Here is an 11,976-nt window from a genome sequence, read left to right on the forward strand (position 1 = left end):
CCCCAGAACTGCAGGAAAAAGAACACCAAACAGCTAAAAGCCGGCACCTAGCAGGGAGCCTGGCAGCCATTTTGTGCTCTTCTCCGCTCCTGCCCCCTCCTCTCCCTGTCTAACAGCTGATTGGCTGGCTCTTAAGAGGCTTCCACAGGCTTGCTCAGCACCTAAAAAGGCAGAAGAATAAAGCTCCTCCCGCTTTCAGAAGCCTCCCGGGTGCAAGAGAAAAGCAGCAATCTTTTATTTCCAGCTTTATTCCACAGCCTTTTTAGATGCTAAGCAAGCCTCCAGAAGCCTCTTAAGAGCCAGCCAATCAGCTGTTAGGCAGGGAGAGGAGGGGGCAGGAGCGGAGAAGAGCACAAACTGGCTGCCAGGCTCCCTGCTGGGTGCCGGCTTTTAGGTGTTTGGTGCTCTTTTTCCTGCAGTCCGGGGCTTACCAAGGCCTGGTAAGTAACTTTATTTTATTTATTTTTAAGTTTCTGACCGTTTTTCCCCTCCAGAAGCCTCTAAGGGGAGGGAGGGGGCATTTTTTTCTGTTCATATCTCGAGGGAAGTTCATATGTTGAGTATGTTATTTCCCTATCGGGAGGTTCGTAAGTTGAATTGTTTGCAAGTAGGGCCATTCGTAAGTCGAGGGCTGACTGTATTTCGGATTGGAACCGATCCGCTGTGGATACCACAGTCCTACCCTACTACCATCCTGTAACACTCAGATAAAGACAGACTATCCGAAAAACATTTTTCTGATGTTCATGGCATCTGTATGGCTCTTCTCCTACAGCGATTCCGGGGCGATCATTCAGGTGAAGTCACAAACTGAAACATTTCCAACATGGAGGGCTTTCATATGAACATAATGAATATTTCAAGTATTTCACCACTTTGAAGCTTTTCCTACACTGAAAGCATTTCTATGGCCTCTCTCCAGTATGAATTATCTGATGGGTTTTCAAGTTGTTGCCCCGCCCGAAGCTTTTCCCACACTCCAAGCATGTGTATCGTTTCCCTCCAGTATGAATCCTCCAATGGCTCCTCAGGTTTTCTTGCAGACTGAAGCATTTCCCACACTGAGAACATTCATACGGTTTCTCTCCAGTATGAATTATCTGATGGGTTTTCAAGTTGTTGCCCCGCCCGAAGCTTTTCCCACACTCCAAGCATGTGTATCGTTTCCCTCCAGTATGAATCCTCCAATGGCTCCTCAGGTTTTCTTGGCTACTGAAGAACTTTCCACACTCAGAGCATTTGTACGGTTTCTCTCCGGTATGAATCCGCTGATGAACCAGCAAAGCTTTTTCCTGGTTGAAGGACTTCCCGCACTGAGAGCACTTATACGGTTTTGTTTCGCTTGCAGTATGGATACGTTGGTGTTTTTTCAAATACTTTCCTAGGCTAAAGCATTTTCCACATTGAGAACATTTGTACGGTTTAGCTCCAGTATGAATTATCTGATGGTTTTTCAAGTGGTTGCTCCGACTGAAGCTTTTCGCACACTCCAGGCATGTGTATCGTTTCTCTCCAGTATGAATTTTCCAGTGGCTCCTCAGATATTCTTGACTAATGAAGCACTTCCCACACTGAGAGCATTCGTACGGTTTCTCTCCAGTATGAGATTTCTGGTGGATCACCCATCTTCTTCTCTGAAGGAAGCCTTTCCCACACTGAGAACATTTAAACAGCCTTCCCTCACGTTGAATTCCATGACTCTCCCCACACACAGAATCCTTAGGGTCCTCTTCTGGACGATCACACCGATACGTGTCCAAATGATCTCCTTCCACATTTTCCAAAAATTCAGGTTTAATTTCTCCAGTTACAACCCTCTGTTGTTTATCAGAGTATACATTTTCCTGGAATGTTTCCTCTGATGTCACACATTCATTGTAGTTCTTTCTGGTACAGATCCAGTCAGGTTCTGATTTGTAAGGATACCTTCGGCCGCACTTGAGGGTTGTGGGTGTTTCCTCCCTCGTAGACGTTTCGGAAGGCTGGCATACTGTAGCTGTAAGATGGTCTCTGAACTCATTACGTTCCTTGTCTCTCTCTGCTGACTGATCTACTTTCAATCCACTTTCTTCCTCACCTATCTCAATTCCCTTCAGCTGGTTCACTTCACTTGCCGGGGCAGCGGTTCTGGGGACATCCATCAGCTCATTTCTTTCCCGCTGAGGATTCTCCATCTTGACCTGGCTTCCCATCATGTCATCTGCAAAGAAAGAATAATTTTGCTCATTCTTTGGACTCCAGAGAAAGGCTCTAGAGCAGTGGTTACCAACGTTGAGTGCCCAGATGTGTTTGAACTACAGCTGGCAGAAATCCTTTCCAGCACACCTAGTGGTGAAGGCTTCTGGGAGTTGTAGTCCAAGAACATCTGGGGATCCAGGGTTGGGAATCACAGGGATTTTTGTTAATTTTTCTGTTGGTTTTAACATCACAGGATGTCAAACACAATACTTGTAATAACCCTTTTTTCAGATAAAATTAGAGACAACAAAAACTCATTCAGCTTGGCACACAGCGAACACCTCTGCTGACTTCTTCACTTCCAGCACTTCACCACTGAGATTTACAACCACGACACCTGGTTCCCATCCTTCTCTGCTACCTGTTTCCTTGCTTAACAGCAACAGTAATAAAGAGGCCAAAACGGTCTATTTCTGACACAGTTCATCGTCCTGGCAGGAGTAGCGGAAAAAGCTGAAGGTCTGAGGGATGAAAAGAGCCTGGATCCTGCCTTCAAGGGAAAGATGCATGAGGGAAAGCCAGAAGACGATGACTATTATTCATCATCCCACTCATATTCTGCCAATATTTTTGCTTTTCAATGCCAATTAGAAGGAGAAATACGAAGGTTAAAGGTTGAAGGAACTCTGGGGGAAACGGCAAAAAGAGCAAAAATCTCCTTACCCAAAGAGTCGATGGTCTTACCCTCCTCTTGAAGAACTTGCCAGAAGACGGTCTGACTGCTTGGCTGGGTCAGATCCTGGTGGCTCTTGAGCAAAGATGGGCACGTTTCCTTGGCGACCATCAGCCCCTGTAAAGACGGGGAAAAATGGGAGCCATTTCCTTTCAAGTAAGACTTTGTCACGGGAAAAGAAGAAGGCGGCCAAGGCAAAACACAGCGGAAAACCATATAACTGACAGCAGGAAGTCCACCGAAAAGCATCCATGGAATACATTTTTGAAAAAAAGATGAGTTTTCTCATGATTTTCAGTACCCTTGAAACCTTCTCCCTGCTATCTCAAGATGGCTCCAATCTATGGAGATGGATCTACAAGAGGACTGTGGTATCCGTGGGGGATCAGTTCCAAGCCCCTCCCTCCGTAGATGTTGGAAAATCATGGAAAATACCGTATGTTATACAAACGGTAGCATGGTTTCTGGCTCCCACTGGTGGGCAGTTCTGGTAAATACAACATGGAAATACATATAAATGCATATTTGTATTTAAATTTATTTAATATTTTCAGTCAGCGGATAAGCAGATACTGATACCCACAAACAGTCAAGTCCTCCTGTACATCGAAATCTCGTGGCCCAGAAGCCACTATGTGCTCTCTAATGGATCTGATCTAAGGTGTCTGATTTTGAGATGTCTAATCTGGCCATGGCGACACACGCCTTAGTTCCTTCCGATTTGGATTACTGCAATGTGCTCTATGTGGAACTGTTTTAGGAAAATGTCTGGAACATTCAGAAGCGCCAAAATGCTGCAGCCAAATGGTTAACTGGAGCTGGTGGCTAAAGGGACCACATAACTCCCCTGTTACGGTAACTCCACTGGGTACCAGGCCGTTTCCAGAAGCGACTTCAGTCCAAGCTATCTGGGATTGTATCTCCTTATATGAACCTGTGTGGGTTTTAGGATCATCAGGGGAGGCCTTTGGCTCGGTCCCACCACCTTCACGGGCGCAGCTGATGAGGACACGAGACAGGGCCTTCTCTGTGGGTGTTCCCAGACTTTGGAACTCCCTCCCACTGGAGGCCAGACTCGCCCCCTCTTTGTTATCCTTCCGCATGCTGGCCAAGACCTTTTGATTCACAGTCTTTCTCTCAATAACTGGCTGACTACAAGGTTTTTTGGGTGGGTGGAAGAAATGTATCTGTAATATTTTTCGGGGGGGGGGGGGGTTCATGTGTTTCTCGAACTGTTTTTAAACTTGCATGTCTCTACCACTATTAATATTATGCTTGTTTAACTATTTTTAAGACTCTAACAATTTATTGTTTTGTAGTTTTTCACGAAATCCGTGAATAACGGAGTGGGAAGGGGCCTCTAAGGGCATCCAAATCAAAGCAGATTTGACAAAGCGTTGCCCAATTATCTCTTGAAAATTGCCTCCAGCCTTTGTTTTAATAAGGCTTGGGTTCTTTTGAAGAGAAAGGTGAGGTATCCATATTTTAAAATAAAAATATAAATAAAACTCAAACTAAAATGGCAATCCATGCAACAAAACAGAAAAGAAAGTGGAGCATGTAGCAATTAGACCAAGTGAACAGTAACAAACTTCATCTTATTTCCAATGGCGCTTAAGAGATGACATTAAACTGGCCTAGAAGATGTGTTATAAATTTTGTTACCCTAATCCACGTTCCATGCTCTCTTGAGCAATACACAGGATCTCACCTGCCACTTTGCTCTCTCAGCCCCTTCCTGGATCATGAGGAAGTCCTCCGCCAGGGCCACGGCCTGGGAACACGTGTCGGGCCCTCCTGCCCGTATCCAGCCCTGGAGGTCCGGGGGAAGGCTGGCCAGGAACTGCTCCAGGATCAGCAGCTCCAGGATCTGCTCCTTGCTGCGTCTCTCCGGCCTCAGCCACCGGTGGCAAAGCTCCTGGACTTTGCTGTGAAGCCTCCGGGGGTCTTCCACCTCCTGACAGGAGAAGTCCCTGAAGTGCTGGCGTCTCATCTCCATCCTCAGGGCATCCCCTCGCAAGATGGCAGCCTTCACTTTCCCATAATCCTCCCTGTCTCCGGCTTCCAGGCTCTGAAAGGCCTCGTCTGCTTCCCCATGAAGTGCTGGCAGGAGCTGGGTCACCCACTCGCCTTTGGGCCAATGGCAGGCTTTGGCCACTTGCTCGAAGGAGGCCAGGAAGGCCTTGGCATCATCCCACGGGGTAGCCTCGGAGATCACGGACTTTTCCCCTCTTCTAGAACTGGGCTCCAGCATCTCCAGAAACTCCTGCCACTGGGCTTCCCAGCGCTGCTGGAGCCCCTTCTCGGCTTCCTTCTTGACTTCTTGCCATCTTCCCCCACGGCCTGCCTCTGCCATAAGCTCAGCCCGGACTGCGCACGTAGCTTCTCCTCCTATCCTTCTTTGGCTTCTTCACTGCTTTTCTCTACCACCTAGAATAAGAATATTTGCAAGTGAGATCTCATGTTGCAGAATATCTTAGAGAATACGTAACTGAAGCCTCATAGCCTTTGGAAAAGAATATTTCTGAAAAACCAGAAAAACATTCTACACCATTTTCTACTTTAAAGGTATGACACAGAGTAACAACCAGTGGAAATGTGTATGGTCGAATGGGTAAATAATAATTATAATAACAGTCTTAGAACTGGAAGAAATTAAAGGGGAAGATGGGAGTAAATTATTGGGAAGTTTTGTCATGAAGCTGAATCGTCACAGATATATTGGAGTAAATTGTGGAACAAACAAATAATGGATAATATGTCTGTAAGGTTTAAGAAATATTGTTATCAAGTAATGTAGAGATGGCACTGAACACCAGTGGCATTGAATATGTTAAATAAAAATGTAGGATCTCTGTGCTGTATGTGAAAATAAGAAAAAGGTATGTATTTACACACGTGGTGTTCTTGCAAAATAAGGAAGAAGGAATGGGTAGATTTTTAAGGAGATTAGGGAAATGATTGGTGTGGATATACAAATGTATTCAATAACTGCCTTGTTGAACATGGTTAAGAATAACCAAAGGAAGAGAGAAGGAAAGGAATTAATTATCATAATGATGTCTGTGGTAAGGTGAAGATTTGCAAAGAATTGGAAAAATCATAACCAAGTTAATGTTGAGGAATGGTACAAAGAAATGTGGAATATGGCCATTCATGATAAATTGACTTGTGAAATGAAAATCAAAACAGGAATATCAAAAATCAATGATTTTAAAGAAAAATTGAGTGCATTTTTAATATACGAGCTTCAGAAAGGAAAGGGATATAGACCGGGAAAAGAATCCTTGTGTTTCTGGAGAGAAAGGGGCAATGTGAAATGAAAAAAAAGTAAAGAACATGAATCTGGTCCCAAGGGGGAGGGTGGCACAGGGTTGAGAAATGAGAGTATGGTTAATTTTGTTTAACTTTAAGTTGATTTAATGTAGTGCACTGTAAATGTGTGGTTTTATTACTTTTATTACTTTTATTTATTTATTTATTTATTTATTTATTTAAAAAAGTACTGCAGAGCTGGTAGTGTATCTGTAGATCACCAAGTCCAGCCCCTCTCAAGGAAGCCCAGTGGGGGAAATAACCTCTGGCTCCACACCCCGAAGGCCTAAACCACTGAGCGATCACGATTGATTCTGGGTCCCATGGCCGAGCTCCCTGGTGGAGAGAAGCCAGAGGTTGGGAGTTCGATTCCTCCCTGTGCCTCCTCGGGAACCGCCAGCCTGGGGGGTCTCGGGCAAGCTGCCCCATCCCAAGAGGGCCCCCCCCCAAAAAAAGAAGAGAAGGGTCCACCACTTCTAAGTCTTCTCTCTCTCTTGAAACCCCTCAAAATGGCTGCCATAAATCAGGATGAATAGGGACCGTGTGGAAGAGGGCGAGTCCCCGTGGCCTGCCTGGCCAGGTTGTTGTCCGCCCTGACTCTCTCGGAGGCTGCTTGGGGCGCCCCCTCAGCCAGTGGGGTCACCTCCGTGGTCCTCGTAAAGCCCCACATGGCTGCGAAACCCTGCGTTTTTACTCGCAAGGAAGCCTCCCTCCCAACTCCGGGCAAAGAAATGCCTGCCCGCGTTTCCCGGTTGGAGGGGGACCAAAATAAAAGGGGGCGAAAAGGCCTCTCCAGCGCCCACTTGGCGCCTCTCTGGGCCCTTTGGAGCCTCCCTGTGGAGTCGGAAAGAGGGCAAAAAAGGCAGGACTGGCGGGAGGGCTTCCAGACACGGACGCCTCCTTCAGCCAGCAAGAGAGCTCAAGGGAAGGACGGTCCCCACATCCTACCAGAAACGGCGAGGAGGCTTGTGTGACTCGGCCGGCTTGCTTGCTTTGCTCACTCGCGTGTTTTCTCTTTTTCTCTCTCTCTCTGTCTCTCTCTCGGCTCCTTCGCTTCGTCGGGATGGCCACCCGAGGCTCCGAGCCTAACCGAGAAGGTGGCCCCTTCCTGGGTTTTGGAGATGGGGAGGCGGTGGCTCTTCCCTGTGGCGGAAATCCCCACCTTTTCTCTCGCCTTCCTCCTCCTCCTCCTCCTCTTCCTCAGTGCAGAAAAGCCTTCCAGGCTCCACACGGGCGCCCCCTCTTGGGCGACGCCATCGTTACACCTTCCCGCCTTTCTTTACCCCAAGTTTAACATAGTGGAGAGTTCCGACTAAACGCAATCCACCTGGAGTAGGACCTGGCAATGCCACTCCAGTATCTTTGCCAAGAGCGCCCCATGATCAGAAACAAAAGGATAAAAGATATGACGCTGGAAGATGGGCCCCTCAGGTCGGAAGGCGTCCAGCATGCTACTGGGGAAGAGTGGAGGACAAGTACAAGTAGCTCCAGAGCTAATGAAGTGGTTGGGGAAAAGACGCTCAGCTGTGGACGTGCCTGGAAGTGAAAGGAAAGTCCGATGCTGCAAAGAAAAATACTGCATAGGAACCTGGAATGTAAGGTGTGTGAACCTTGAGAAGCTGGAGGTGGTCAAATAGGAGATGGCAAGAATAAACATCAACACCCTGGGCATCAGTGAACTAAAATGGACAGGAATGGGCGAATTCAGCTCAGATGATTATCATATCTACTATTGTGGGCAAGAATCTCGTAGAAGGAATGGAGTAGCCCTCATAGTCAACAAAAGAGTGGGAAAAGCTGTAATGGGATATAATCTCAAAAAAGAAACTCAACATCAAAAAAAAAACACTAAGATCATGGCCACTTGTCCCATCACCTCCTGGGAAATAGAAGGGGAAGATATGGAGGCAGTGACAGATTTTACTTTCTTGGGCTCCATGATCACTGCAGATGGAGACAGCAGCCACGAAATTAAAAGATGCCTGCTTCTTGGAAGGAAAGCGATGACAAACCTAGACAGCATCTTAAAAAGCAGAGACATCACCTTGCCAACAAAAGTCTGAATAGTCAAAGCTATGGTTTTTCCTGTAGTGATGTATGGAAGTGAGAGCTGGACCATAAAGAAAGCTGACCGCCAAAAAATTGATGCCTTTGAATTGTGGTGCTGGAGGAGGCTCTTGAGAGTCCCCTGGACTGCAAGGAGAACAAACCTATCAATTCTAAAGGAAATCAACCCTGAGTGCTCACTGGAAGGACAGATCCTGAAGCTGAGGCTCCAATACTTTGTCTATCTCATGAGAAGAGAAGACTCCTTGGAAAAGACCTTGATATTGGGAAAGTGTGAAGGCAAGAGGAGAAGGGGACGACCGAGGATGAGATGGCTGGACAGTGTCATCGAAGCAACTAACATGAATTTGACCCAACTCCGGGAGGAAGCGGAAGACAGGTGGGCCTAGCGTGCTCTAGTCCATGGGGTCACAAAGAGTCGGAAACGACTAAACTATGACAAAGAAAGGTATCACATGCTTCTGCCTTTGTAAAAAAACCATGTTCCCCCCCCCCTTCTCAGTTCTCAGTTGGTGTTCAGTCAGTAGGTTTAGTTTGCTGTTGATCTGTTCGCAACTGTAAGTAATGAAAGGTTTCTATTCTTTCTCCTACAAATGGATCAGAGTGAGACCTTAAGGGCCAGTTCATAAGAAAGGGGTGGACCCTCTGGGGAACTAGAAGCCATTCTCCTTTGTGAATCTCTGTACTTCTGCTGTGCAGAACAAGGGATTTTACCAGAAATTCAATATTCTGCATCAAGTAAGAACCACAGAACTAAGCAGAGAAAGAAACCATCTCCTTCAACCAATCTTTTAACTGAAACTTTGTGCCCTGAAGAATTTTTTGACTTGTGGCAATTAGCAAGGATACTGTTTTTGTCTTCACACTTTGCCTGCCTATTCTTGCATGTTCTGCTCCTTTTGAAAATACAGATACGTGAGGAAAGCTGGCGTCTTTATATGGCAGGTGAACTAAGGCCCCATCTTCGTAGACTCTCATCATCGGGTAGTTTCACAGGACCAGATGTGCCATCCAGAATAACCTGGAGGTAGGAAGAATGGAAGACAAAAGGAAAGGCTTCAACATACAGATGAGTTGAGGATACTTCAATAGCAGAAGGGAAGGCAGGATGGTAATGGGGTTGATTGATATCCTCCAGTATCTGAAGGGCTCCCATACTGAAGATGGTCCCGGTATATCCAGAATTGCTGGATAGCTGAAGAGTTTAGGTCTCTGGCTATGGAATCTGAGGTTGGGAGTTCGATTCCCCACTAGGCCTTCTTGTCAGGAGCTGAACTTGATGACCCCTAGGGTCCCTTCCCGCTTAGCAGTTCGAATAGAATTATCTTCTGCTGCTCTTGATCTCCTCCGAAGCCCCTATTCCCCCAGACCTTCATGAGGTCCTCGCCCTTCTTCTTTCTTTGCTGCCACCAGTTATTGCTGCCTCAATACCGTCTAATCACGGAGACACGTGTGCTTTTAAAACAAGTTATTTATTAAATCAGGGAAGTTCATATAGGATTATTACTCAATAGGTAAATCACAGGTTGCTAATCACTTGTATCTAAGTCAATTCTACTTTAACTTTAAAACTCTATCCACTCTCTGTTCCATTCAGCGTTCTTCCAGACCTCTAACTCAAAGTTCACTTTTAAGTTTCACACAGTCTCTCACTCACAGAATCTCTCTCAAACTCCCCACACTGGCCTTTATATCCAGCCCCCTCCCCCCTTGGCTCCACCTTCCATCCACTCATTGGCTCCTTCTTCACTGTTCCATTGTGACAGACAGGTGAGGGCAGGGCTGTTTGCTACACACCTCCCCCCTTTAACAAGTTGTTTCATGGGGTAAAAGCTACAGTGCTTTACCATGAACGAGCTCTGCAGTAGTTAACCAATCACTACACAACATTGCCATCCTTGAACGTAAGTAATCATTAAACAACTTATATGCATGCTATACATTAACTTTGCAATTGAGTTACTAGTTTAATTAAATTTGCCTGAAAGCAACAAATTTAAATTGTAAGGAGATATCAACAGTACATTAGGGAGACCTTCCTGGTGCTAACATCTCTTCGATAGTGTAATGGATTGCTACTGAAAAAAGATAAATTCTCCCTCGCTCTAGTTTTTTTAAAAAACAGAGGTTGCTTAGCCATCTTTCAGGGCCGCTGTTGCTGTTGGTTCCTAGATGACTCTGGAGAATATTATCAACTCTACACTTCTATATTCTGCTCCTTGCTGCGTCTCTCCGGCCTCAGCCACCGGTGGCAAAGCTCCTGGAGTTGGTTGTCAATCCTCCGAGGGTCTTCCAACTCCTGGCAGGAGAAGTCCCTGAAATCCTGGTGCTGCAGCTCCATCCTCAGGGCATCCCCTCGCAAGATGGCACCCTTCACTTTCCCATAATCCTCTTTGTCTTGGGCGTCCAGGCTTTGAAAAGCCTCCTGCTTCTCCACTCAGTGCTGGCAAGAGCCGGGCCACCCACTCTCCCGGAAGCCACCGACAACCCCTGGCCACTTGTTCAAACGAGGCCAGAGAAGCCTTGGTATCATCCCATGGGGCCATCTTTGACCCCAGTGGGTCCTCCCCTCCTGTGTGAATGTGATGAAAGGTTGTCAGGAACCCCTGCCACTGGGTTTCCCAACAGTCTTGCACCCCTTTTCTTTGTCCCCCCCCCCCTTATCTCCAGGCAAGGCCACCCACGCTTGTATCTCTGTCATGTATTCAGGTTAAGCTCTTCTGGCATGGCTTCCAACCAAGGAAGAATTTTCTTCCTTCATGGTTTTCTCTAAGGATTCCAAGCGCAATGGAGAGAACCCAAGACTCATGACAGGAGCTTTTGCTTTCACCACCTTCTTCCCCGCTGGAAACAGAGAGGAAGAAAATCAAGGCCCTTCGGTCTCCTTGGCTGGTCTTCTGATAACCTCAGTCAGATCAGGTAAAACAGCTAAGGTTTCTAAAGGTTTGCCATTCTCAGAATCGCCCAGTGGTTCATGGCCATCCATGCCCTGGAGAGATTCTTGAGGTGGAAAGAAGAGGTTTTTTTCCCTCTTAAAAAAAAGAATGAGATTAGTCAGTGTTTTAAGACAGGGCAGGGAGCATAAATACGGCAAAAGAATGCATATTTAATTCAGATGAGTGACCTCAAAAATACTTTCTCATATATCGCCACATGAAAAGCGTATTTGTATACTCATTCTGTCCTCAGAAGATGCCGGCCACAGAGACTGGCGAAACATTAGGAAGAACAACCTTCAGAACACGGCCAAAGAGCCCGAAAAACCACAACAACCATTAGAGTGAAAATACTTGGCCAAAAGAAGGAGTGGCGAGTTTTGCTTACCAGCTTGCTTCTACAAAAACAAAACTGATTCTTAAACAGCAGGCTGGTTCAAGGGTGAAAGAGAGACAGTGAGATGGAAAAAATCTTGTGTTTCTGGAAAAAAATCCCAGAAAATACCACTGGGCAGGCTTTAAGAGACTGAAATTTTGTGAATGCTGTTTAGTCTGGATCTTTCTCCCTAGACAGTGTGGGACTCTGATAACAGAATCTTGCTGGGTTTTCTGAGAAGGAGGAATACGCTTTTGGAAGCCAGAAAACGGACTGTGAATCATCAGCAAGATGACGCAACTGAATAGACTGAGGAGCTAGGAAAACCAGGACTGGAGTTTGATGGATTACAAGGATATCTACTGGAGAGA

At 46.3% G+C, this 11,976-nt stretch overlaps 1 protein-coding gene across 2 annotated transcripts in view; it reads right to left on the bottom strand.

Moving 5' to 3' along the window:
• Nucleotides 1-7,962, bottom strand: part of LOC140705028 (uncharacterized) — a 138,284-nt gene extending 130,322 nt beyond the window's left edge. The window contains exons 1-4 of one of the 2 annotated variants that reach the window (XM_078388316.1): nt 7,175-7,962; nt 4,623-5,341; nt 2,923-3,028; nt 2,078-2,200 (exon numbers count right to left, since the gene is read on the bottom strand). In XM_078388316.1, coding sequence (XP_078244442.1) covers nt 2,078-2,200; nt 2,923-3,028; nt 4,623-5,267 — 874 coding nt within the window. In that variant the 5' untranslated portion in view covers nt 5,268-5,341; nt 7,175-7,962. Of the gene's footprint in view, nt 1-2,077; nt 2,201-2,901; nt 3,029-4,622; nt 5,342-7,174 lie in introns of both variants that reach the window. The other variant, XM_078388315.1, reaches the window with a different exon arrangement.
• Between the last annotated feature and the right edge of the window lie 4,014 nt (nt 7,963-11,976).

Source organism: Pogona vitticeps, chromosome 2 (assembly GCF_051106095.1).
Source record: "Pogona vitticeps strain Pit_001003342236 chromosome 2, PviZW2.1, whole genome shotgun sequence".
Taxonomy (NCBI): domain Eukaryota; kingdom Metazoa; phylum Chordata; class Lepidosauria; order Squamata; family Agamidae; genus Pogona; species Pogona vitticeps.